This window comes from Aulonocara stuartgranti (genome assembly GCF_965226115.1).
Source record: "Aulonocara stuartgranti genome assembly, chromosome: 23".
NCBI classification, from domain to species: domain Eukaryota; kingdom Metazoa; phylum Chordata; class Actinopteri; order Cichliformes; family Cichlidae; genus Aulonocara; species Aulonocara stuartgranti.
In genome coordinates, this window is record NC_138958.1 from 47,486,043 (window position 1) to 47,513,567 (window position 27,525).

A 27,525-nucleotide genomic window follows, 5' to 3' on the forward strand; every position below is an offset into this window, starting at 1 on the left:
GCCACAAAAATCTTTGAGATTCTGTCTCTGACACACAATCCTGTCGCTGCGCTCGATTTGTAAACACTAACAGCTCTTTGACTCCAGAACCCAGTTTGTGTTGGTGCGAGGCATTAGTGGATCTCTCTCTTAGAGTAGAGTTAGAGTTACTACAGTTTCTTAGGAAACTGAAGAAGGCCCGTCTCCCTCCTCCAGGTTCCCGTGCAAATGTCAGACAATTCAAAATCCTGTTTGACTTTATAAAGGAGACACAAATGTGCAAAAATCTTGACAGAGTGCTACAGTGTCACAGACAGTTGCACTGCCTTTGATGAGAAACACTGAGTGATAGTAAAACTAAACAATCACTGCAACACACTGATACAGGAGAAGTTGTGATTGTTCTTTTCATTTGTCCTGTTGTGTAGTTTGGCTGTAGTGTGCCCCCCACCCACCCCCCTTTCAAGAAGCCAGCTGTATGATCGTCCACATTAAGAGAAGGAGTTAAAAGTGGGAGTCAAAACCTCCAAGTTAAAGTGGAACATTAATGTCACACAAATGCAGACACAGACTCGGTGCCATTTTTATATTGTTAGATTCAGAGATTTTATTGAAGTTCTCAGTTATATTAGGGACATACAGAATGCTTTCTAATGGAATAAGAGGAGAGAGTGAAGCAACTGTGCCACCCTAAGGACCATGGAGTGGGATTAATGATGAGTTGTGCTCATTTGATACCAACTAATGTGTGTTGGGTGCATTGTGAGCGCCGTCCAGGAGCGAACCAAACCCCAAGACTGGCAATTGGGACATTGAATGTCACCTCTCTGGTGGGGAAGGAGGCTGAGTTAGTGCGTGAGGTTGAGAGGAACCGGCTAGATATAGTCAGGCTCACCTCAACACACGGCTTGGGCTCTGGAACCAGCCTCCTGGAGAGGGGCTGGACTCTGTCTCAGTCTGGAGTTGCCCCTGGTGAGAGGCGGCGGCCTGGGGTGGGTATCCTGGTGTCCCTTCAGCTTGCTGCCTGTATGTTGGGGTTTCTCCCAGTGGATGAAAGGGTTTGTTATCTGTGCCTCCGGGTTGGGGTTCAGAGTACCCAGCCTTCTTGGAGTCCCTGGGTGGGACACTGGAGGGTCCTACTGGGAGACTTAAATGCTCATGTGGGCAACAACAGTGAAACCTGGAGGGGCGTGATTGGGAGGAATGGACCCCAGGACCTGAACCCGAGTGGTGTTTTGTTATTGAACTTCTGTGCAAACCACAGCTTGGCCATAACGAACACTATGTTCGAACATAAGAGTGTCCATAAGTGCACGTGGCACCAGGACACTCTAGGCCACAGGTTGGTGATTTGTTGAGTCTTCTCAGTTTGTGCTAAATCATTGAGTTGATTCTCAGTACTGTTCATTAGAGTTCCTGACCTGTTCTTTCCTGTACCTAGATTTCCTGGACGCGTCCCTGACCCTGTGTGGATTGCCTGTTGCTGGATTGGCATGAGAGTGTAACGGTGTGAGGGTGAATGGCTGAAGAGGAGTGAGCGTGCGAGCCTGGAAGAGGTGAGTGTAACACAGACGATGCGACGAGGAGCACAGGCAGACAGGAGGGGACACAGCTGGAACTAATGGGCATAACGAGACACAAACCTACAAAGTAAAACAGGAAACTCACAGGCTGTTTCACAATACCAACTTGGGGACACGAACAGAACACAGAGGAAAGACACAGGTAGGGACAATAGAAACACTAAACACACAACTCAAACCCTAAGAACAAATACAAAACAGCAGAAACTGGAAAATAATACCAACAAACTCAAAACACTGGGTCAATGACTCAGGACCACGACAGATCTGCCCTGTTTCACACTTAACACTTTGTGCCCACAGAAATTGGGCGCACCCACAGAAACGCAAAGCAGGAGATGAAGCATCGCTGAATATATGTCCAAACCAACTTCATTCTAAGCCAAAGACTAGAAAATATGGTGAAGCATATTTTACATGTAGTTGTTTTTTCCTGTGTAATAATATTCAACATTGCTATCAATACCTACCTCGGCACTTGTGCAGGTGAAACCAAAGGGAAGATAATCACACCGTGACGCCTCTGCCTTTGTAAATGGAGGGACAGTAACTGCATGTGTGTATGTAAGTGTGTAAAACCTGCAGATAGTCAGATTAACAGTATTTTGTCTCTATCTGCCATTCTGCAATTCATCTCATGTAAAAAAGAATGTGCGCACAGCGTGACGTGAAAAAAAGGCACATATCTTTGACGTTGCGTGACCAACTCTGTATTCCTCGTCCACATGTAAACGCAAAAAAGGAGTTTTAAAAAATCTCAGTTTTTGGTGATTCGAAACGCCGTTTACATGTGGACGAAAGGTCCAAACGCATAGAAACAGCTGCGTTTTCAAAAATCCCCGTGTAGATGTGGACGTAGCGTAAAAGAGTTAGTAGTTTATTTTCTTACTACCTGTAATTTATTGCAGATTATTTGTATTTGCTTAATTGTTTACTAAATGTTTGAGGTGTGAAATAAACCGCAATGGAGCAAAATATGGGCGTGTGTGGTTGGAGGTTGTGTTTGTGCGTGCGCGCGCGAGAGGGGGGCGCGAACATTTATCTTGTAAAACAAGAGGGGCCCAGCAAAAAAAAGTTTGGGAACCACTGCTTTAGGGTTTCCTGACCGCCATGCGCCAGGAGACGACACGCTCCAACCTGTCCAGGGGCTGGGCCTTGGACATGGTCACCCTTAGCAACGATGTCACCAAGATGATGAGGGAGGTCGTCTAAGCTCTGATGTTCTGATATTTTCCATTTTTCTTCAGCACCAAACATGTTTGTAGGTTTTTAGTCTGTTAAATTTATGAAAATCAAAATGTTTCCACCTCTTCTCTCTGCAAGTCTCTAATAATAATAATAATAATAATAATAATAATAGTAACATTAATGATCGTGTATGTGACCTCACACAGTAAAGCTGATGTGAGGATCATCACAGTTTTGGTGGTTGTATGAACTTAGAATGCATAAAATAATAATTTGTTTTAATTAAAAAACTTTCCCTCTGTCATTTCCTGAGTGTTTCAAAATAAAAGTCCTCTCTTTCATGTTTTGAATGTGAGGCTGTTCCTGTGATGCCTTCAAATCTGTTTCAGTCTGCAGTTTTTTACAGTTCAGACCCAAAGTGACTCAAACATTTACTTAAAAGAGGTTTTTGTTCGTCTGGGTTTTCCTGCTCAGCAGCTCTAAACAGGCAAAAGCAGAAAAACACAAACAGAAAGAAACAGGAAAATATGTGTTTCTGTGAACAATGCAGCAGCAAAATGAAAGACCAGGATTTATTTTTTAATGACTGACAAAAACATTAAATGATCATGTTTATTTTCACATAAATGTTCCATCGGTCCTTCTTTTACAATAAGTTTAGAAATGAAAAATACTAATAACACACCAGGAAAAAGCCAACAGCACGAGTCCTGAAAGGCTTAAAGAGAAAATAAACGCACAAAGAATGAAACAAAAAGGCACAAAACCTCAAAACAAGAGTGAATTAAATCTGACCGACACACAAAGATGCTAAAAGCCCCAAACATGAACCTGTGAGGTCATTAATACCTGTGTGTGTGCATGTTTACATGTCTTTGTGGGGACCAAAATGCCCATCCCCACAAGTTTGAAGACATTTGTGAGACTCAGAATGTGGTTTTAGTGTCAGGGACAGTCAGGTCAGGGTTAGGCATTCAGTCTTAATGGTTAGAGTAAAAGGCTGAGGAGAGCATGATGTCAAATAGATGTCCCCACAAGGATATGAAAACACAACCGTGTGTGTGTTACTGTGAGTTTGTGAGACAAGTGAAGATTTCAGAATCAGTGAGAAATGTTTCACTTCCTGTTGGTGAAGAAGAGCAGACTCCTCTTCAGCCACAGAAATGAAGAAGCTTTTATTTTGTCAGCCTGACAAACACGAGCTCAGCCACGAGCAGAGGCGACCCTGCAGAGGTGAAGGTCACAGTCAGAATCAGCGCCAGAGAACCGCACAAGGACGGCCTCATTGGTCACGGCTGAGTTCATTATGTGATGGTAACAAGCTGATTATTACAGAACAGGAAACACACGTCTGCTCATCAAACACCAGCTGCTGCTGCTTTTATCAGTCTGACAACAAAACCTCACAAGAAAGAAGTTTTTGTGAGTTTGCAGCGTTCCTCTAAACTGAAAACTAAAACAGCCTGAAAATGGGAACACGCACCCACACTCGAGAGTCAGGCAGCTTAAATGTGTTTGTCTTCATCTGTAGCTACGTTTCATTGGCTGGAAATGTGCTAACTGGAATCATTCATGAGTCCAAATGAACAAAAACAAGTGTTTACTGCTCCACGCTGCACGAATCTGAATCAAAATCACTCAGACGCGCCCACGTAGGCATTCCACTAAAACCATGTGACCACCTTCACCTTTAAACCTGTCGTGAATATAATTTTAGACTCTTCACTTTATTTTGAAAGAACAGATTTGCAGGAAGTGCGGCTGCTGCAGAAACTCTTCACTTTTCACTGGCTTTAATCTTGAAGGTTTCTCCAGATGTGGAACTTTCATGCTAAACATTCAACATCTGACGACCGTCTCCGTGTAAAACACTGACAAACTCAAACTTTATACGGTAACTGACAGATTTATTCCTCCATTTTCAGGCATTTCACAATGAACTTGGATTAGTTTGATGATTTTATTCACGTTGGTGAATAAAACCAGCCAAGAGGCTGATTCCTGCAGAGGAGGAGGCAGAGTGGAGGAATCTGCAGGTTCTGTCTCTAACACACAACCAGAGCTTCAATCATAACGAGCACATAATAAAACCATGATCCCCCCTGATCGACTCTTTTAGCCTGTTTCCTCTGGATCGAACAGGATCTAACAAACCCCAGCTTCTGCTGGGACACTGGTCAGCATGGGAGGAAAAAGATGGCTGCCGTGTTGCCGTTTCCTGTCTTACACCAGCGTTATACTTCCTGTATCTGTGGGTCTGAGTTTTTAATCAGAGGATGAACTTAAAGCTTTCAGTCTGCTCTACAACCCACCACCTATCCACACGTCTGCTAAGTGGACTGGAAATCAGTAAAACTTCTACCAGACTTTAGTAAATATTGCATTAAGATGAGCAGACAGATTTTAATCTCAGCATCGTGCACACAGATTTTTCAGGACACTGGAAGAGTTCCTGCCGTGGATTTAGATGTTAGTGTTGTGTGGATGATCCCATTCTGTGATCTTTGTGTTACTAACACTGATGACACCACCGTTATTGGACTCATCTCGGACGGGGATGAGTCTGCCTACAGGAGGGAGGTTGAACGTTTGGTGTCCTGGTGCAGCCACAACAACCTGGTGCTGAATGCCCAGAAGACAGTGGAGATTATTGTGGACTTCAGGACGCACACAGCTCCACTCCCCCCCATCATCCTGACTGACACCCCCATCACCTCTGTGGTACCACCATCACCCAGGACCTGAAGTGGGAGCCAACCATCATCTCCGTCATTAAGAAAGCCCAGCAGAGGATGTACTTCCTGAGGCAGCTGAAGAAATTCAACCTGCCAACACGGACGATGATGCAATTCTACACTGCAATCATCGAGTCCATCCTCACCTCCTCCATCACTGTGTGGTACGCTGGAGCCACTATCAGGGACAAACAGAGACTGCAGCGTGTTGTGCGCTCTGCTGACAAGGTGATTGCCTGCAGACTCCCATCTCTGCAGGACCTGTACACCTCCAGGACACTGGGGCGTGCAGCTCGGATCTCAGCTGACCCTTCTCACCCTGGACACAGTCTGTTTGATCTGCTCCCCTCAGGCAGGAGGCTCCGGTCCATTCGCACCAGAACCTCTCGCCATAAGAACAGTTTCTTCCCCTCTGCTGTTGGACTCATGAACAATAACCGTATGACTGTTCCCACCACTAACACTGTGTTCACTGCATCATTCCATGTTTGGCACTGATCACCACCTGCACTCATGTATATATCATGTATATATCTATCTACTTAGCACTTTTAATTCTTATTCTTATTTTTATTTTCATGTCTATTTAAGCGTAATTTATGACAGTATGTTTGCACTGAAGCACCACAGCAATTTCCTAATGTTGTAAACCTGCTCAACATTTGGCAATAAAACCCTTTCTGATTCTGATTCTGATGCTTTTACACTTTAGGACCCTCGAGACCTCTGCTGCTCAGCCGTCCTGATCGCTGCCTCCACTTTAACCAGAGGCTGTAACCTCTGATCATTTCACCTGCACCGGCAGTAAAACTCTTCTCCAGAACCAAACGTGCCATAAACCCGTCACAGCTTCATCATCAGCTCAGTCTCAGCAACATGCAGACGACCGAGCAGCAGAAACTCTGCAGGGAACGTCTGAAGTCTGTTCTTCAGTTTTCCCAGCTCACTGTTTATTGAACATGAGACAGAAAAATAACTTCACCTTTAATGTGAAACTTTTATCGCCTGTGACATGTTTGCAGGAAGTTTACATGCTGTGATTTAGTGTCACATCCATAAATATCACACAAGGTAAAAACTACAAGTCCCAGCATCCTCTGTGTTTAGGGAGGAGCAGTGAAAGTGAAAGTGTTGATCCTCCGTTCAGAGCAGCAGGAGGAGGAAGGTGGAGCTGATGCAGGTGAGTGTTAACATGAATATGTTTCTTCTTATGACATAAAATAATTCCACGCTGTTCGTGTCTGTGGGTGAAACGTGAGGCCGGTCGGCTCCTCTGAGCGCTGGTTTCCTGTAAGTAGAGAGGAAGTGAGTTTAGCTGAGAGAGCAGGAGGAGAGTGAGAGCTGTGCTGAGGCAGGTGAGTGTTAACACCGCTCTGACATTACCGTGTCTCTGTGGCGGGAATAACAGGCTCCGTCAGTGGAGGCAAAAATAATCAGACTTTGGTTTTTCAAAGGAAACTACTTTATGTTGGGAGAAGCCGCGCGCTCATTGGATAACGGCTTGTCAATCTCAAGTTATTAGCCAATGAGCGCGCAGGTTCACAGTAAGACCCGCCCTTATCACGACGGGTTTTAAAACTAAAATGGCGACAGAAACTCTGTGAGTGGAGTTCACTTTAAAGTGCGACGTTTGAGCCACTTCCTGTTCTCAGTCCCGGCGTCCTGATCACAGAGGTTTCTGTTGCTCTGATGTCTGATATTGATTATATCGGTAAACAGGCTGTAGACAGAAACATCAGGTCTGATCTGAAAATCCCTTCAGAAACAAACTTTAAGAGTTTTATGTCCGTGTGAGGCCGCACGCTGATTGGATAACCACCTGTCAGTCTCAGGGTATTAGCCAATGAGCGCGCAGATTCACAGTAAGATCTTATCACGTCATTCTTTTAAACTAAAACATCGACAGTGAAACTGTAACGTGTCCTGTGATCTATAAACACTCTGTGATGAATAATCTGAAGTCATTTTGAGCCTGACAGTAGTTTCCTGTCACAGAGCAGAAGCTGCAGGCAGTTTTTGGCACCTTTATATTTAATTTATTCCAAAATAAATCAATAAAGGTAGAAAAGAACTCTCAGTGACATTAAAAATCTATTTTTAAAGACAGATGTGACCAAGTGCAACAAATATAAGATGAGATGTTTACAGATATTTGAAGTATTGATCATATGTAGAACATAGAGCAGGTCCAATAACAGAGTCATCCTGCTCACAAACAGCAGTTTGGTTTCATGAGCTCACTTCCTGCAGTGATCCTCAGCTTCTCTCCAAAGGAGCCGTAACATGTGGGCTCCTCACCATGATGATGATCCCAAACACACTGAGTTCCTTCATCCACCTGATCATGTACTTATTAAATAATGTGATGGTTTTGGTGTTTTTTAAAGACTTTGAGCCTCTAAAATAACTGGTTTGGACTTTAGGGCCAAAGCTCCAACATTAGAAAGCCGTCAGTGTGATGCTTCCAGTACAACAGCACCTCTGAGTGTGTGTGTGTTTACCTCTCAGACTAACTCCACCCTGACATCAAGAAGATGGAGGAAGAGGACGGAGCAGCATCTGCAGCATCCAGCTGTGTGTCTGTGAGGAGTGACGGAGTTACACAATCACCTCCACCTTACAGTCATGGACCTGCAGCAATAATGTAAGAACACTACTAACTTTATTAGTCATTTCAACATAACCATGACAGAATCATTGATCTGTGATTGGTTCAAACTGTTTGATCTGAGTTTGATTTTTATTGACTTGTTTTCTTGCTAAGATCTGAACTCTGTAAGTTTAAGTGAAGTCAGTGCAGCAGAATCAGAGAGAAGAGCTGAGAACAAACTGAGTTCATTCAGAGACAGAAAAAACCGCTGATGATTGGCTGACCTGTCAGCGTTATGAGGCAGACACAATATCACAGAGGGATCAGCTGATCATATGGCTGTCAGAGAGAACTGATCAGTTATTGATGTTTGTGTTTGCAGAGGTCAGAGGTCACAGTCTCCAGTATCCAGCTGTGTGTCTGTGAGGAGTGACTGGTCCAAAGAAATACTTCCTCCAGAGTTCAGTCATGAACCTGCAGCAACAATGTTCTTCAATCATGGAGCTCAGCTGACCATGTAAGAGAGCTGCTGACTCAGAGTTCAAAGGTTGTTTCTATAAATGTTCTGCCAGTGACATCATAACTTAACCTAACACTGGTCTGTGTATGAAGTATCATTTAGTGGCCGTTGTTAAAGTTGTATAATGATGATGCTAGTTTGGGGTGTATTTTCCTGCTGATGCAAATGCATCTACTTTGCCCTTTGTCTGGTGCTTTGGACAAAGACGTCCAATGAAACTCAGAACAACACAGTTTGCACCACCAGCAGGCAGAGGAAGTGGCTGACATCCAGAAATCCTACCAGTGGCTGAACAAAGCTGGACTGAAAGACAGCACAGAGGCACTAATCATGGCAGCACAGGAACAAGCTCCGAGCACAAGACCCATAGAGCCCGGGGTCTACATGGCTCTTTTTGGGGGGGTTGTGTTGTATTAATAGTGACTTTGTTTCTTTGGACCAAAATCTTTTGTTTTTCAGTTCAGTTGCAACATTGACTAACACTAATGCAGGGGTCGGCAACCTGCGGCTCTTTAGTCCTTACAGTGCGGCTCCTCGTGGTTTGGGAAAATAAATTAGAAGTATTTAGCTGAAGTGTATTTTATTTATGTTCTTTTTTAACTTGTAGTTCTAAATTGGAAGATTTTTGTGATGTTGAAATATAAAAAGAAAATTATATTTTATTATTTTTTCATCGTTCAAATAAGCGTCACACTCGTGGAAGCCGGTGTACCCGCCGAAACGCCGTGCATTTATCGAGACTTTCAGCCCCAGGTAGGCCAATTATGGATCTTCGGATCCACATTATGTCAGCAGCTGTTCTCCACCGTGAACTATGTTAAAAACAAACACCGCTCACTAGGGATGGGTATCGAAAACCGGTTCTTGTTGAGAACTGGTTCCCACTGTTTCAATTCCTTGGAATCGTTTGCCATTTTTGCAAACGATTCCCTTATCGATTCCAGTCACCCTGAATGACGTCACCACGTTGCGGAGCGTCATTTACCTGGCAGGAAACATGGCGGCTCAAACGCTAAAAAGATTGGTTATACTTTACGAGAACGGATGACAACAGGGCAACTTGCAATACTTGCAAAGTAGATACTTCATTTAAGGGAGGAAACACTACGAATATGCAAAAGCATTTGCTCACAAAACACACGATGACCTTAATTGAATGTCATGTTTTTAATTTTGCTCCGGACTCGTGAATCTCAACCCAGCAGCAGCGGTAACGTTTGCACGTCCTCTCCCGTTAATGCGGCAGGTAAATAATCAACTAACAGTGCATATTATGTTAGCGCGATCTGCCTTATCTGCCATTACTGCGCGTTTAGGTGACCATGATGAGAGAGACAGAGTCTGGCTGGCGCTCTCTGGCAGTTCTCGCTGCAGTCTACCGGTAGCGTCTCCTTTCAAGCCAGGATAGACTAATGTTACCGAGCAGTGTCTAAGTTTGTGGTCAAAGGCTTGCACCCATTTGCCACAGCAGATGCCCCCGATTTTCGGTAAGTGAATGTGTTTAATTGTAGGCAGGGACATTACTGGATATTCTTGTGTAATTGCTACAGAATAATTTATGTTATACTTTGTTATTGCTACAGAAGAATATTTATTTTATTATTTTACATTTACAATTTTTTTCCCCGGGGTCCCTGTGACACCACATTGAAGAGCCGTAGGCTGGATCTCTTAAGATCTCACTGTTGGGTTTGTAAGGCCATGTTACTCCTAAATTTCTATCTTGTTCAAAGAGAAGATATAAAACAAAGTTCTAAGCTAATCGACCTTAGTGTTCTCCTTTTTTAAAAAGAATCGATAAAGAATCGAATCGTTAAACAGAATCGAAAATGGAATCGGAATCGTGAAAATCTTATCAATACCCATCCCTACCGCTCACGCCTCACAGACGACAGCTTACAGTCCTGTAAAGATGAAAGTGACTTCGTACAGCCCCGACCTGCAGACGCTGTGCGCAGAGGTTCAGGAGCAGAAGTCCCGTTGTAAACATATCACGGCAGACCCGACGATGTTTGCATGAACACGCTTTTCAGCTTCTCTTTATTGACCACTTTTCACACACGGTTGCTGTACGCACACAGCCGGCTGTAGCTTTGCAGCTCACAGCCCGACACACAACAGCACAACAGCACAGACGTTAAGGCGGCGAGGCGTGATTGCCGCTCAGGTGCGTCCGCCTCCCCTGCAGCGGCGCTGCAGACCACGCCCCGCCACACACATTAACCAGGTAAAATACATATTTAGGCAGAATTTTGCAAATATCTATTTTTCATCTTTCAGCAGCATAGAGCTTTTTTTCCAATTATTTTTTAAAAGTCAGCTCAAGGCTCCAAAAGCCCAAAGGAGATATAAGGGTGGCGGCTCACAGCAGCTTTTGTTTGCTACATCATTTTAGTTCAGCTGGGTGTCTTTCCTTTGGTTATATTTCTTTAAGAGTTCAAATGTGTTCATTACATAAATAACCTGTAATTTTCTCTGTAGCACTTCATGGATTTCATAAGCAACACACCTTAGTTGTTCACACAAAGCATAAAGGTAAAAAACAGTATATACAGTGTTATCTTCATTCTAGATGTCAAAAAGTATTTGTGGCTCCCAGTGTTTTCTTTTGCGTGGAAACTGGCTCCAAATGGCTCTTTGGGTCCTGAAGGTTGCTGACCCCTGACCTAATGGTATATTTTTTTTAGCTGGATCGTTCTATAAAAACATGAATCAAATCTGAGAAAAGTTTCCACCTGACCTGTTGAATGTTATTGAAGCCAGAAGTTTGCCTTCATACTGTGTTTCTTGCATGCCTTTTGTGGTGTACTAATTGATGTGAAATGAATGCAATGTGGTTGTGTTTGCAGAGGTCAGAGGTCACAGTCTCCAGCATCCAGCTGTGTGTCTGTGAGGAGTGACCGGTCCAAAGAATATCCTCCACATTTCAGTCATGAACCTGCAGCAACAATGTTCTTCAATCATGGAGCTCAGCTGACCATGTAAGAGAGCTGCTGACTCAGAGTTCAAAGGTTGTTTCTATAAATGTGTTCTACCAGTGACATCATAAATGATTCCTAATGGTGGTCCGGGTACGATAATGCTAGTATCAATCGTAGTAGTAATGCAATCCAAGGTAATGATTTCTGCTCTGTTGCTGTGAACGTCTCTGCAGCCGTCTGTACTCTAATCTGAGACAACTATTACTGACAGAAACCATCACATCATCCAGTTTGTGTGTTTGCAGCTGCTTAAAAGATTTTAAACAGATTAATCAGTAATTCATGTGATGTGTTTGTGTTTGCAGAGGTCAGAGGTCACAGTCTCCAGCATCCAGCTGTGTGTCTGTGAGGAGTGACTGGTCCAAAGAATATCCTCCATATTTCAGTCATGAACCTGCAGCAACAATGTTCTTCAATCATGGAGCTCAGCTGACCATGTAAGAGAGCTGCTGACTCATTTACGGGTGTTTGAAATTCTGTGACCACTTTGTAATTTTAGTTTATATTTTAAAGTGTTTTTATTTGTAGTTGCCTGTATTTTTATTACACTGTGTGTAACGTGGTGGTTTGTGCTGTTTGGGATTGTTTTGGTGTATTTGTGTCAGAACATCAGATAAATGATTTCATCACATTTTAAAAGAAAGTATCAGGATAATAATCTGAACTGAGTCATCAGAAATAGAAAGATGGTCTCAACAGGCCACTGAGCTGATCTCCAAAGAAATGCAGAAGATTGAAGAGTCCGAGGCTGTTTATTTGTCACAGGCATCGTCATACACGTACAACACAGTGAAATGTGCTGAGCTGCTCCTGTGACTGGACAAAACATTAGAAACAATCATTAAATGAAATAATGAAACATTGTGCAGATGTAATGTTAAAGTGCTTTGTGCCACATTAGCACAGCATGTACTGACAGAGCAGTGCAAGCAGAACAAAGCAAATGAGCAAAGTGATGTAAACAGAGTAACTGAACAGAGTGAGCAGAGTAATATCAGCAGTAATGAAGCAGCAGGATCAGTGTAGCAGCGTGTGACGTCATAATGAATCAGGTATGATCTGAAATATGACAGTGAGACAAGAACATGATGTAAGGTCCTGTTTAAACCCTGATGGTGATGCTATGAGGGGAGCATGTTCTGATTTAGGACTTGGATGGTCTGAGGATAGAAGCTCCTCTCTGTTTGTGTCCTGATGGTGCAGAAGCTTCTGCCTGATTGTAGAAGGAGCTGAAGCCAGCATCATCCCAGAGGTGAAGCTCCTCTGTGTGCAGACCTGAGGTCAGATTCCTCCAGGCTGATGTTCAGGATCTACAGAAACGTGTGGTTGTAGTTATTGCTGCACTGTGTGCTGACAGCAGATACTCAGATACTGCACACGTGTTCTTTACAAACATCTGTACATATCAAATATGGATCATGGCAGTGAATGAACACGTTTCTGTCATTTGTTTCATTGGCTTCTTTTTTCTGCCTGTGTTCATGTGATTAATGTCTAACACATAAACAGGTTTGTAATCAAACATCACATCATCAGGGAGGCATCATGAAACAAAGTTACTGCTGGAGGCTGAACTCAATTTGGTGGCAATGTTCAAAAATATCACTCAGATCATTTCAAAGCTTTTAGTTCTTCTTCTTCACTTCTGTAAAATAATAGAAAGGAAATCAGAACCAAGAAGTTCACTTCCTGATGACTGAACTCTTTCAAAATAAAGCTGAAAGCTCTGAATGTAACACCGCTGCTCCACCACAGTTTTTAGAGGAGGTCAAAGGTCAGTTGAAAGTGATGGATCCCAAACTTCCAGTACATCCAGTGAAGGACATAATCAGCTCTGTGATGAAGGCTTTTACTGTGGAGTTTGTAGGCTGATCACTCTGTGTTTAATAAGACAGGCAGGAACAGCAAAGGAAACTTGGATTCTGAACTCAAACACAAGTTTCTCCACTTTGACTTTTCTCTGTGACCATCAGAGCTTCTGCACAGTGTCATCAAATCTGGATGTTTGTCACTGACAGTCAATGATTTTAGTGATAAAGAAATGTGTTCACAGAGGGAGGAAGAGGAAGAGGAGTGGTGTCTGTGAGGAGGAGCAGCTGTCCTGCTGTGCTTTGTGTCAGGACGTCCTGAAGGATCCAGTCTCTACCAGCTGTGGACACTGGTTCTGCAGACAGTGCATCTCCTCATACTGGGACCAGTCTGCTTCATCAGGAGACTGGTCCTGTCCCCAGTGTGGAGAAAGATCCAGAAGCAGAGCTGGACTGCAGACAGCCAGTCAGAGCAGCTGTGTACAAAGTAAGACTGAACATCTGTCTGCTGATGGACTCATTTCTGAAAACTGGACTTCTTGATGTTGTTCAGACATTGAAGAGTTTTCTTTCTGTTTTTCTTTCTTTCAGCAGATGTTGGTCTGCAGGAGGTTTTAGATGAACATAAGATCAGTCTGAGGAGGAGATGTGAACGTGTGACTGAAGGAAGTGATGAAACAGGAAGTAGAACCCTCCTCAACAGGATCTACACTGAGCTCTACATCACAGAGGGACAGAGTGAAGAGGTTCATAGCCAACATGAGGTGAGGCAGCTGGAGACAGCTTCCAAGATGGACGCCCTCCATGACACTCCAATCAGGTGCCAGGACATCTTTAAAGCCTTACCTGACCAACAGAGACCCATCAGAGTGGTTCTGACCAACGGCGTGGCTGGTGTTGGAAAAACCTTCTCAGTGCAGAAGTTCACTCTGGACTGGGCAGAGGGCTTGGAGAACCAACATGTCAGTGTGGTGGTTCTGCTTTCATTCAGGGAGCTGAACCTGATCAGAGATGAGCAGTACAGTCTTCTGGAGCTGCTCCATGTTTTCCATCCAACATTACAGAAGGTCACAGCAGAGAAGCTGGCTGTCTCTCAGCTTTTGTTCATCTTTGACGGCCTGGATGAAAGCAGACTTTCATTGGATTTCACCAACAGGAAGCTGCTGTCTGATGTCACACAGAAGTCATCAGTCAGCCAGCTGCTGACAAACCTCATCCAGGGGAATCTGCTTCCCTCGGCTCTCGTCTGGATAACTTCCCGACCTGCAGCAGCCAATCAGATCCCTCCTACATGTGTTGACAGGCTAACAGAAGTACGAGGCTTCACTGACGCCCAGAAAGAGGAGTACTTCAGGAGGAGATTCAGTGATGAAGAGCTGTCCAGCAGAATCATCTCCCACATGAAGACATCCAGGAGCCTCCACATCATGTGTAGAATCCCAGTCTTCTGCTGGATCACTGCTACAGTTCTGGAGCACATGTTGACTACAGAGCAGAGAGGAGAGCTGCCCAAGACCCTGACTGACATGTACTCACACTTCCTGCTGGTTCAGACAAAGAGGAAGAAGAACAAGTACCACGAGGGACATGAGACGAGTCCACAGGAGCTGACGGAGGCTGACAGGGAAGTTCTTCTGAAGCTGGGGAGGCTGGCGTTTGAACATCTGGAGAAAGGAAACATCATGTTCTACCAAGAAGACCTGGAGCAGTGTGGTCTGGATGTGACAGAGGCCTCGGTGTACTCAGGAGTTTGTACAGAGATCTTCAAAAGAGAGTGTGTGATCTTCCAGAAACCAGTCTACTGCTTTGTTCATCTGAGCATCCAGGAGTTTCTGGCTGCAGTCTACATGTTCCACTGTTTCACCAACAGGAAGTCAGAGGTGCTGAAGGACTTCTTGGGAAAAAAATACAAAGAGTCATCTCTGGATGATTTTTTGATGGAAACACTAACAAAATCCTTCAGGAGTAAAAATGGTCGTCTGGACCTGTTTGTTCGCTTCCTTCATGGCCTCTGTCTGGAGTCCAACCAGAGACTCTTAGGAGGTCTGCTGGGTCAGACAGAGAACAGTCCAGAAACCATCCAGAGAGTCATCAAGAATCTCAAAGAAAGGAAGACAAAATCCTCTCCTGACAGAAGCATCAACATCTTCCACTGTCTGATGGAGATGAACGACATCTTATTATCTCAGGAGATCCAAGAGTTCCTGAAGTCAGAGAACAAATCAAAGAAACTCTCTGAGATCCACTGCTCAGCTCTGGCCTTCATGCTGCAGATGTCAGAGGAGGTTCTGGATGAGTTGGACCTGAAGAAGTACAACACAACAAAGGAGGGACGACTGAGACTGATTCCAGCTGTGAGGAACTTCAGAAAGGCTCGGTGAGTCCAGATGTGATCATTAATATTATCAGTTGGTGATAGTTTAGTTACTCAGTCATAAACTGCAATCATTTCTTATTTGAGGTCACACTAGGGCTGCCACAAACAATTATTTTTGTGATTATTTGACTAATCAGATCAAAAATAAAACATACAGCTTATTGCACCAGCATGCATCTGCTGTTATATAACTATCATTAGCTTACAGCTTAGAGTTTTTAAGGTATGTGCTAACTAAAAATAAAGACCAGATGATAGTTTATTAAACTTTTAATGAAATTTGCAGATTGTAGCAACAAACAGAAAGGCCCCCAAAATGTGTGCCGAGTTCTTCAGTGTGATTTCTCCACGGTGAAAGCACACTGTGCTCCACATGGTTATGAAGATCTTGATTAACCACATTAGCTTCACATTAGTAACTTTGTCCTCGACAGCTCGGCCATCTTCAGAACCTGCCCAGGAATTGAACTGCACATGTGCACTGGCTCCAGACGTGGGGTTGTCCTGCATAGTCAGTGGTGTCAGTAGATCATTAAGTAAAATAATATGTTACTAGATTCCTTTGAAAGAGCAACCATGGACGACAAAGCTGGGCGGAGTCTGCTCTAAGACACCAAATGAGCAAATGTTTGCTGACCTGTATCAGTGATCACCTTTTTGTTGGCCTGGTCCCCCAGTCCTCCCACTCCCCCCGGTCCTCGGTGGATGCTGTCACTTCCTCTGACACTGGCTCACCATTTATGTTGTGTCAAGAATCAAACGTGAAGATCTAATTTACTCTAAACTCTCTGACTGACTGTTACTAATATAGTCATAAAATATGCAACAACCACTGGAGATGGAGATGAAGCTTCAACTTGCATAAAATAGTTTATTAAAATCAGTTTGAATAAACCCAAGGCTCAGAGCAAAAGAGACAAAAGCGCCCCCAAGTGGTCAGACAATAGACGAACAGAATAAACCCTATCAAAGACAAACACGCTGGAAGCATCTTTTCTAACACTCCAGTATTTATTAGCATTTATTATAAATTTATTGTGACTTTGAAGACGTTCAGTGTTTCCTTTGGTATAACGGAGGTCTGACTACAGTCCAGTAAACACACTGATTAGGATTATAGATTAAACTGCAGTAATACTTTCACAGTGTGCAGTGATGCACAGGTCCGAGTGGTTTTACACTGAAATTCTCAACAACAGGAAACTATAAGAATTTGTTACTCTAATAATAAACATAGAAGAAGAAAAACATTTTTCATTTAGAGTTGATGAATATAAATGAATTTGAACTTTACAAACCAATCAAAGACAAACTGATCCATGTGAGTTTATAACAATATTCAAAGGCTGCTGCTGGACACAGACAGGTAACATCATTTTGACTTGCTGTCACCTGGATCTGGAGTCATAAACACTGAAGCGCTGAACATTAATACAAGTCTGTTTCTGCCAACTAGTGATAAACCTGCAGACTAATGGCTCAGAAAGCTAAAAGGAGCCAATCATTTCTGTGTTTAGTTCCCCTGAAATCAGATGTGATATCAGCAGCTCTGAGTTCATTCATCATTATTGTCCAGTGATGAGATTTCTGCTCCGTTTGGTGACAGTCAGCAGATTTTTCCTGAGTGTGGACGTGAACAGTCGTACCTGACAGCAGCAGGTAGCAAACAGAGATCGTCTTTCCAGCTGGAACTCTTCACTGAGCTGAGCTCATTCAAAATGTTCTGGATTCAAGACAGGAAACAGTCCACATGTGTGTCTTCACTCTGACTCTGGATCAGATCTCAGTGACAGACTGTGGACATTATGGAAGCCTAAATGTGACACCATCTTCCTCCTTCATCTGCAGATTAAAGCCAAACAAAGATTCTCATTAAAAGTCTGCAGGTCTGAGAGAGACTCAATCGTTGTGTCATGTCAAACACAGTAAGAGGAGCTGAAGCACAGATGTGAAGAGCAGATGTTCATCAGATTATGACCTCACTCTGTTTTGTCTTCATATACATTCAGTCTGTGTTTATAATGCAGACTTTCTGCTTTTATAATAACACATTTTGTATTTTCTATGATCACAGACTGGCTGACTGTGGACTCTCAGGGACTCATTGTGAAGTTGTGGCCTCGGCTCTGAAGTCCATCCCCTCCCATCTGACAGAGCTGGACATTAGTAACAACAAGCTGCAGGATTCAGCAGTGAAGCTTCTGTGTGCTGGACTGGAGAGTCCAAACTGTCGACTGGAGACTCTGAGGTGAGTTCACTGACTGCAGCTGTTGTTGTTTTTCTATATTTCAGGCTGCAGAGACTTTGAGCTTGTGTGGAAACAGACAGAGAAAAGAAAGACATGAATGTCAAAGCTAATAAAGGTGAAGTTAGGAGCTGTGATGATGTTCATGTATCAGAAGCTGATCTGGCTGCTACAGAGACGACCCACACAGCTGCTGTGGTGAGGTTTGTGTTAAAGCAGAGGAACACAGGCCCAAACATGACAGCAAAGCAGGTTTCAGGCTCTGTGAGAGGATTTCAAACAGAAGCTGGAGAAGAGAAAGGACTACAGAAAGAAGGCAGCTGAGACCAGTCCAAGTGTTTCCATGGAGCCCAGTCTAACATTCATTTATACACTAACGTACAGAAGTGAACGGGAAAATGAATCCATAGTTTCAAATGTAGAAATAGTTCTCAGTTCATTTACAGAGTTTAATACAGTTCATGAGGAAATGTTCAAAACAGCAGCTGAGAAGAAATCTGCTTCACAAAGTTGGATCCAATTCCAATAGTTTGTGATGCACTTTAACGCAGCGTGAGCAGTTCACTGCCTAACCCCACAGAGACTGTCAGTCTGGACTTTTCTTTATTTCTATTGGCTGTCAGTGAGATTTCAGAGCAATCAGAGACTGTGGGTCTGTGTATGAAGTATAATTCATGTGCAGTTGTTGAAGTTGTAGAATGAGAAATGGCAGTTTGGGGTATTTCCTGCTTTCATTGTCCTGCTTGTGCTGATGAAAATGTTTATTGACGTGTGAATTCATTCTTCAACGCTCGATTCTGCCTGAACAACGAGAAAACTTTGCTTTTCTTTGTGTAACACAATTCAAAGCACTGAAGCATCGACTTCTTTCATTATTACACAACAGCAGACTGGTGGCTAATAAACAGTGAATGATGCAGAAACAGATGTTTGAAGCTGTTCTTGGAGTACACTGAGAGAGAGAGAGCTGTGCAGGCAGGAACAGCCAAAGTCAGAGAGAATTCATGAGCATATTGATCAAACGTGAAGCAGAGTTTGGATCTTCTTTTGCTGCTGCTTCACTCAGTTTTGGTTGGAGACAGATGAAACCTGCAGCTTCAGGATCTGTGAGCTGTCCACTTTCAGCCCCGACGGCGTGTCCGTGTACGTGCCGTCGAGTGAACGATCCACGCTCTGTGTTTCCATCTTTGTGTGTTTAGCTGCTCTCATTTACTGTTTTATCTGTTTGCTGCTTGTTGAAATAGTTTGTGAGCTTTAACCTGAGATTCTGGCAAAATACATTTATATTAAACATCGATTCAGGATTGAATGAATCAACATCGTTTTATTCAAATTAAAACCATTTAAATGGGAACATGAATTTTTTACAGCCGCCTCTAATGCTGGGTAATGTCAGCTGGTCCATGTGCAGCTGGCTGTGAGGCTCAGGGAGCGTCTACAAAGTGCAACACTGAAAGAACATCATCCATAAATATTGAGTAAGAACTGGACTCTCATACAGCAGGACTCAAATGCCTTTAAACATCAGCTTATCCTGCTGATCCAAGTCCAACACTGAGTTTGTAAAAACATGTTTGTCAATCATTTTGTTTGGTTTCTGAGGAAAAAGATTCAATAACTTGCTGCTAATACACAACATTTCATCATATTTCCTCATAACCCTCTTTTGTCTGACCATTTGATCCCATTTGAATTTGCAATAAAGGATCCACAGAGTTTGGTGACAATAATGACAGTAGATGTTTGTGTGAAAGTGCTGGAAGCAAATGAGTGTGTGATGTTCTTTCAGTGTTGCACTTTGTAGACGCTCCCTGAGCACTGGTCTCACAGCCAGCTGCACATAGAGACCAGTGTTGTTAGTCCAGGTCAGAAGATGACTTGTTGGAATGAAAATGAGCTTGTAGTTTGTCTGCTTTAATAATGTGACTGGAAAAAGGTGTTGGACTTCAAATATGTCCATTTCTGTCACACTTCACCTTTAAAAGTGAAGCCATGTGGTTCCTGGAAGGAAAAACACGACTTCTTCAAGTCTTTGTCCTGTTTTTATGAGAAATGTACGACTTTAATGTTCTTTTTTTTTTTAACTAAATTTTTATTATAATTTACAACATTGCAACTTGTGCTTGTCGATGTTCACAAGTAGGACAGTTACAGGAACTGCAATGCAGAAATGTAGATTAAAATAAGAACTGCAATTAGGAAGCACAAAACAAAACTGGGAAGCAAAACAAAACCCAAGCAAGCAAACAAACAAACAGACAACAACAAAAACAAAAAGAAAACAAAAACTTTATGTAATATTAAATAACATGTGACAAACTTAGCCGTAAATGGACAAAACGAAACAGACCTATGCTAAATTATTGAAACAGTAAAGCATGTATGGGTCGCCAACGCTCAGTAAACAATTCTCTCTGAATCCGCAGAGCAGATGTTATTTCCTCCATCTGGTAAATTTCTCTTGCTTTATCAATCCACATATTATATGAAGGTGGGTCAAGATTCAGCCATTTAATAGTGATACACTTTAGTGCTGCTGTAAGATTCTTAAGAGATACGTTTTATTGTTTCCCGCAAAACCCTTTGGTAAGACTCCTAAAATGACTAACTGTTGGTCTTTGTATTGTTGGAAAACTGTACTGAGAACTTTAAATATGTCATTCCAAAGTGAGCAGATTTTTGGGCATGACCAGAATATATGTGAGTGGGTTCCTAAAGAAGTACCACAATTTCGCCAGCAGGTGTCAGGATTTGTAGGCTTCATTTTGGCAATTATCTCTGGGGTTCTAAAATATCTCATGACCACCTTCTATTTAAATTCTCTCCACAGCCCAGAATTAGTCACCAGATGGGCTTCACCGAACACCTCTTCCCAGGTGTCCTCTGAGATTTGAGTGCCAGTCTCAGCTTCCCACCTTGCCTTAATATCCAAAGTTGCATTTGTATTGAAACTCATAAATGCGTTATAAAAATGACTGATTAATTTTGGGGAGGAATTACTTTGAAATGTTTTTAGAAATATTTCCTCAATGGGTGAGGGCTCCAAAACTTGCCTCCATTCTTTATGTTTTGTCAAAAAGCTTCTTAGCTGCAGAAATCTAAAAAAGTCAGAAGAAGGAAGCCGAAACTGACCTCAACTGTTCAAATGAGCTCAGGTGCCCATTCCTCACAACATGACAAAGTTGATGAAGCCCGCTATGTGACCATGCTCTGAAGCCAGAGTCTTCCACAATAGGAGAAAAACCCTGCAGGGAGGAGAGGCTTGATAGAATTGAAATTTCTTTTGGAAGACCAAATGATTGTTTGATTCTACGCCAAATCTTTAGTGTGACCCTCGTCCGTTCCCCCATATGCACATTTTTAATTGAAATGTTAGAACAAAGCAGGGATTCCAATGATCTTTCGCACATTGTCTTCTCAATGTTTAGCCACTGAGTTTCAGACAAATCCCGCACCCATACAGTCAGGGGTCTCATCTGAGCTGCCCAGAAATAATATTTCAGGTTTGGAACAGCCAATCCCCCCTGCAGGTTTGACAGTTTTAATCTTTGGAACTTGATCATCCCTCATGTGTATTTAGTCTCTGTGTCGCGTCATCTGTGTTCCCACCCTCCATATTTTCATGCCCAGTCTTTTGTATTCTTAGCCATAGCTTTCCGTGTCTTCATGATTTATTATAGTATTAGTTCCCCAGTTTAGTTCTCTTCACTGTGATTCTGCCTTGTTTGATGTCTTCAGCCGAAATAAAGGCTCGCTTTTCGTTCAAAACTCAGTTTCATGTCTGCGCCAGTGTCTGCGCCTGAGTCCTCCACACACTCTCCATACGGTCAGCTACTGCGACCGTGACACTAAACTACATGCTGTGTACAGCCACTCTCCTGAGCCTGTATTATATACACAGCGGTTACAATGACAAACTGAATACAATCTCATATCTACAAAACAGGCTGAGTCAAAGTTGCAGCTACGCTTATGAACATGGAGAAAAATCAGGCGAGTTATCAGCTCACCAGCTACGACTAAGAACAGCTAACCAACTATCCTTGAGATCTACAATGACCAGGGAATAAGGTCTACAGACAACCAAACTATCCTTGAGATCCACAATGATTTCAATAAGGTGTTTGATATTCCCTCCTTGGGAGAAGATGCGATCGCTAGTCTGGAGGAACCTGTCTCTAATGTTGGAATTGAAACGGCCGTACGGAGCATGCAGTCTGGAAAATCTGCTGCCCCGACGGGTATCCATCTGATTTTTTTCATAAAGTTTTCTGACCGACTGAATTCACTGTTAAAATCAACTTTTGAAGAATCCTTCCTCTCACAGTCGTTGCCTCCAACAATGCATCAAGCAGTGATGTGTTTAATTGTAAAACAGGAAAAAGACCATTTAGATTGTCGTTCATGTCGTTTAATATCTTTGTTCAACACAGACACCAAGATCCTGGCTCAAGTGTTGGCCCGTCGCTTACACAAGTATTTGTCCCCCATTATTTCACCAGACCAGACGGGCTTTATTAGGCACTCTTTTTTGAACATTAGAGCTCTATTAAATATCATTTATACCCATGTTAAAGGTGATACATTGGAAACTGTCATTTGTAAACTTTGTCTAATAAACTTACATCTTTCATTCTTTATACAGATTGAGGAGCTGTGGTTTGTCAGATATTGGCCTTGAATATCTGGCAGCAGCACTGAAGTCCAACCCCTCGTATCCCACAGAGGTGGACCTGAGTGGAACCTACAGCAACCTGAAGGGTTCAGGAGTGAAGCATCTGTGTGATTTTCGGGAGAATCCACGATGTCGATTTGAAACTCTGAGGTCAGTCAGCATGTTTTAGTTGTGCTGAGATGAATATGATGTGAAAGTTGTGCTGACACTAAACTGCAGACATCAGGCTGATATTATACTGATCCACACTGAGGATCTTCATGGTAAAGTCTGTTTTCTTCTTCTCTGGTTTAGTCCATTGACTGCAGCAGAACAATGTTCACATTTCAAACAGTGATACTCAACGTATGGCCCGCGGCCCACACGCGGCCTGCCCACCTTTCCTGATTCAGAGAGAGGGGACCCTGATTAACTGTGTAGCTTCTTCCTCACACTTCTAAGTATCAGACACAACAATGAATAATCCACAGCTGACTGTCTTTAGCAGGTCAAAGGTCACGGCACTCAGCACTCTGTGAAACAGTTTGGAGCAGGAATTCTTGCACATTTACAAACTGACACTGCTGCACGGCATGCTGGGTAATGCTAGCTGCTCAGGTATGGGCGTGCTAACGGCTGTGAGGCTCTGTGGCTGCAGAACACTGAAGAAGAGAAAAGAGAGGTGGAGGATGAAGAAAAGAGGCAGAGATAAAGCAGAAGTTTAACTCTAGAGAGGAGCTGTGTCTGTGTGGGTGGGGCTCAGACAGCTCCGCCCACACAGTGACAGTGAAGCAGGTGAAGAGTAATAAATGAAGACAGCAGACAGGATTTGATAAGCTGATGTACAAACATGTAGAATGATGGTGGCAGCTACAGAAACAGGTCCATACAGACTGAAGCGTGTCTCAGTCTGAATGTACACTGCTGTTATAAGAGCTGTGGAAACTCAGGTCAAAAGGACGTAACCACACTGCTGACAGTTCCAGGACAGTCACAGAGTTACAGCATCATTTGTGACCATAAAGACAGAAAGCTCATCCAAATCCTGGGATTAAAAGTCTGTCCTGGTGGTGTCCAGTCAAACACGTCTCTGTGAAAGCTTCAATCCAACAGGCTCCAAAGTCCTTCTGCTCATTTCCTCGCCGGGTTCTTGATGCTCCTGTACCATCTCTCTGTCATCCTCCTCGCTCCCTCTTTGCACTCACAGTCTTTGTGCATCATTAACACTCACATGTGGAAAACCAAAGTTTTACTGGGCAGAAGATGATCATCAGTGACTCTGTCTTTAAAACACTCTTGTTAGAAATGTTCGACTTTAATGTGAAACATTCAGAGTTTTTTCTCTTGTTGTGTTTCTTTGAAGCTGCTTCCTGTTGGCTTCAGCTGTTTGGAGTTTACATTTTCTAAACTTCTACATTCTGAACCTTCTTCAGCTCTGAACAGATGATGAAACACTGAATGATTTCAAGCACTTTGTCTAATAAACTTACATCTTTCATTCTCTATACAGATTGGAGCGCTGTGATTTGTCAGAGATCAGCTGTGATTATCTGGAAGCAGTGCTGAAGCTCAACCCTTCGTATCCCAGAGAGGTGGACCTGAGCTACCACAAGCTGCAGGATTCAGGAGTGAAGCAGCTGTGTGTTCTTCTGGAGAATCCACAACATCAAATTGAAACTCTGAGGTCAGTCTCCACGTTTTAGTTGTGCTGACACTGTCGATCTGTGGAACTAAAACCTTTATACAGGAAGTCTGGTTCAGCTCTTTGTAGACCTTCTAATCTCTGATGCTCTGAGTTTTACTCAGTAGATGATGCAGAGTTGTGAAGCCGATGTGGGTGAGGACACTCGCCCAGCTCTAACTACTTTGACGTCCAGGCGGCTTCCCTGCTTGTCCTGATACAAACAAACCTGAGTAACCTTGCAGGTCAGATCTCATCAGTCACACCTGTTATGGCAGCTCTCCTCTAGATTGTAGTTCTTGTTAACCTGGGATGGTTTTAGAAGCCTGGACCACAGACTGCAAGGGAAGATATTACTGGGAAAGGCCAAAGCAACCTATCAGACCCATTAAACACTAACATAGATGAATACTCAGATTTAAACCTTTATTGTTTCACAAAGGGTTAAAAAGGGAACGTCCACAGTTTAGACTGCAGCAGATTTTATTAAAGCAGTTTGACAGGAGCAAAGCAAAAACACAAAGAATAAGTGTTTCACATATTAATACATATAACATAATAATAAAAGAAAAGCAAAATAATGATAAAAAAGAATGAAAAAGTTGTCCAGAGCAGCAGGATGTCTGAGGTCTGCAGAAACACAAAAACACAGCAGCTAAAAATAGTTGTTGAAAGAAAACGAGGTGGGAGCTGCTGATTCCTGAGCTTTGATACTGGATTAGCTTCAGTAGTTATTCCCATCACTGCTGTAGGAGCTACATTTAGTCACAGCTGATTGTCTCCTTTGACCAATCAGAAGACTACTGTTGTAAAAACAAGCAGACAAAGAACCAATGAGAGTGAAGAACAGGATAAAGAGCTCGTGTGATGGAGGCAAAGCAATAATCAGCAGACTGTAGCAGTTTCTATCTGGATGAAAGTAGAAGGAGCTCAGCGGAGCTCAGTCCCATATCTTTGTTTAGAAACAACATCAGTGATTTCCTGCTGCTCGAGATGATTCCAGCAGCTCTCATTCCAGCAGCTGATGAGAGAAACAGCTGATGGCTCACAGCTCGTACACTGTTGGATCTCCAGATGTTCACGTGGCTGAAGTCTGTGAAGAAACTGTGGTCCACGTAGTTCACACGGCCTCAGATTGGACCGAGCTCCCTGGATCACTGCAGCATCCTCAGCTGGTACATGGACGTCTCTGCTCCTCAGTCTTGGAGCCCCTGCAGGTCCGTCCACACCACCAGGGTCTTCTCACTCACCTTTCCTTTGTCCTCGTCCTTCATCGGCCGTGCTGTGTCTTTGTTCCTGCGGTGTTGTTCCCACGATGCAGTGCTGATGTTCCCCCCTTGAATGCACAACAAGTACGGTGCTGGTCTTTCTCGGGTGGAGCAGAGACAGATTGAAGTCTTTCAGGCTTTAGTGCCGACTTCCCTGACAGAGGCTGGACTCCATGGTCTGCACAGGAGGCTTCTACACTGTGTGGAGGTGACTCCTGGACTTGAAGACAGGCTGCAGGTACACCTGTGATGAAGAGGACCTACAGCAGTGTGATGGAGCTGCAGGTGTGAAGGAAGTCCTGCTGTCCTGTCCCACCCTCATCTTTGCTTCCTCTGTCTTCTCTGGACTTGTCCTCCTGTTTCAGAAACAGCACTGCTTCATGCCGAGGGTGGACGGGAGCGTTGGCTCTGATTCTTTTACCGTCCACCACAAGGAGACACTGATGCTGACCTCCTGATTCATCTGCATGTGTTCTGCTTCACACTGCTCACCTCCACCAAAGACTTCACAAACATCTTCTTTCTTTGAGTCCAGTTTGTCCCACAAACACTTCCAAATCTCCTCCTCTGAGATTCTGCAGCTTCTTGCAGTGTGACTCAGCTGACTTCTGACAGACCACAGACTGGCACAGCATCCACATGTGTCTCCTTTCAAACAGGCTCTTGATGTTTCCTCCCACATCATTCTGGCCTCTCAGTCTCCTTTGTTCTCCAGCTCTGTAGCTCCAGCTGGTGAAGCTTCAGTTTTCCATGTTGGTAACAGTAAACTACAGCCTCTGCTGTCAGCTGGGTAACTAAACAGAGCTGCAGCACGTCTCTGCGGTGGTGCTACATCCAGCCTGCAGACGGCCGTCTACATGTTGTAGTGGTTTACAGTCACCAGGGGGCGCTGTCCCAGCCATGCAGGCAGTGGGCTGCTCTGCTTGTGCTGTTGTTGGTGAAGCTGAAGTGAAAGCGAGAGTTAAAACCCTGAACAGTGTCCACTGAGCTTCTCATGCTATTCTCATGCTCAAAGAAGTTTCACAGGAAGGACGACTCGTCCATCAGGCGTCCAGCTGTCCGTGACCGTGTCCACAGCAGAGTGTGACCGAGGCTTCATGCTAACACGCACACATGAAGCTAATACCACCACGAGCAGCTGCTCAGTGGATTTGGAGGACAAATGTCTGCAGCTTCTCACAGGCAGTATGCAGAATGTGGATCTCCACAAAGACTGTGGAGAGCTCGTCCCACACTCTAAATCCACACTTGTCTGCACAAAACTTCTCACACGTTCCCGTCACAAGTGTCTTCTAAGTGAAGCTACCAGGTTCAGGTCCAGCTTGTTTATCTGGAGCTGCAGGAGATGATCCATCCTCACAAAGCAACACAGCAGATATGCAAACACACAACACAACCAAAGGATTCTCTCTGCATGTCTGTGGCTGATGCTGCTGGAACGAAGCTGTTTGAAACCTTGTTGTTCTGCACTTTGGGACCAGAAGAGGAAACTGAAGCTCTGTGCAGAGGGTCCAATGGAAGCAGCCAAGCGCTGTAAGTGTCTGCTGTACAGGGATGCTGGTTCAGCTGTGGCTCAGTTTCACAGTGTGACTCAATAAAAGCAGCAGGAAATCAAAGGTTGATGCTTTCATCAGTGTGGAAATAAGAAAGTTTCCTGTGACAGACGCTGGAGCTCTTTCACTCTCAGCTTCACAGTTTCAGCTTCAAACTTCTTCCAACATGTTTCTAACACGGCCACATTCCACCTTAATGGAGCTGATATCTTGTGCATCAGCACATTTTCTAAAGGCAGCTGATAGGTTTGTAACATGAACCTATTCGCTGGAACGTTAAGGACAATCTGCTACGCAGCAAAAGCAAGACTCAAGGCACCAAAGTTCTCTGGTTTACTCATGCATGAGGGAGACCTGGCTGGA

At 43.6% G+C, this 27,525-nt stretch overlaps 2 protein-coding genes across 2 annotated transcripts in view; both read left to right on the forward strand.

Annotated features, from left to right (window-relative positions):
• LOC309701484 (NACHT, LRR and PYD domains-containing protein 12-like) overlaps positions 1–27,525 on the forward strand; it is a 1,104,110-nt gene that overhangs the window by 482,041 nt on the left and 594,544 nt on the right. The window lies entirely within an intron of this gene.
• LOC309700368 (protein NLRC3-like) lies at positions 8,546–26,067 on the forward strand (the record flags this gene model as incomplete). The annotated part of the gene is made up of 8 exons (XM_082523889.1): positions 8,546–8,592; positions 13,630–13,871; positions 13,976–15,761; positions 17,836–18,009; positions 22,652–22,831; positions 24,171–24,344; positions 25,796–25,847; positions 25,975–26,067. The coding sequence occupies exons 1-8, from the start codon at positions 8,561–8,563 to the stop codon at positions 26,065–26,067; spliced, it is 2,733 nt and encodes a 910-aa protein (XP_082380015.1). The 5' UTR covers positions 8,546–8,560.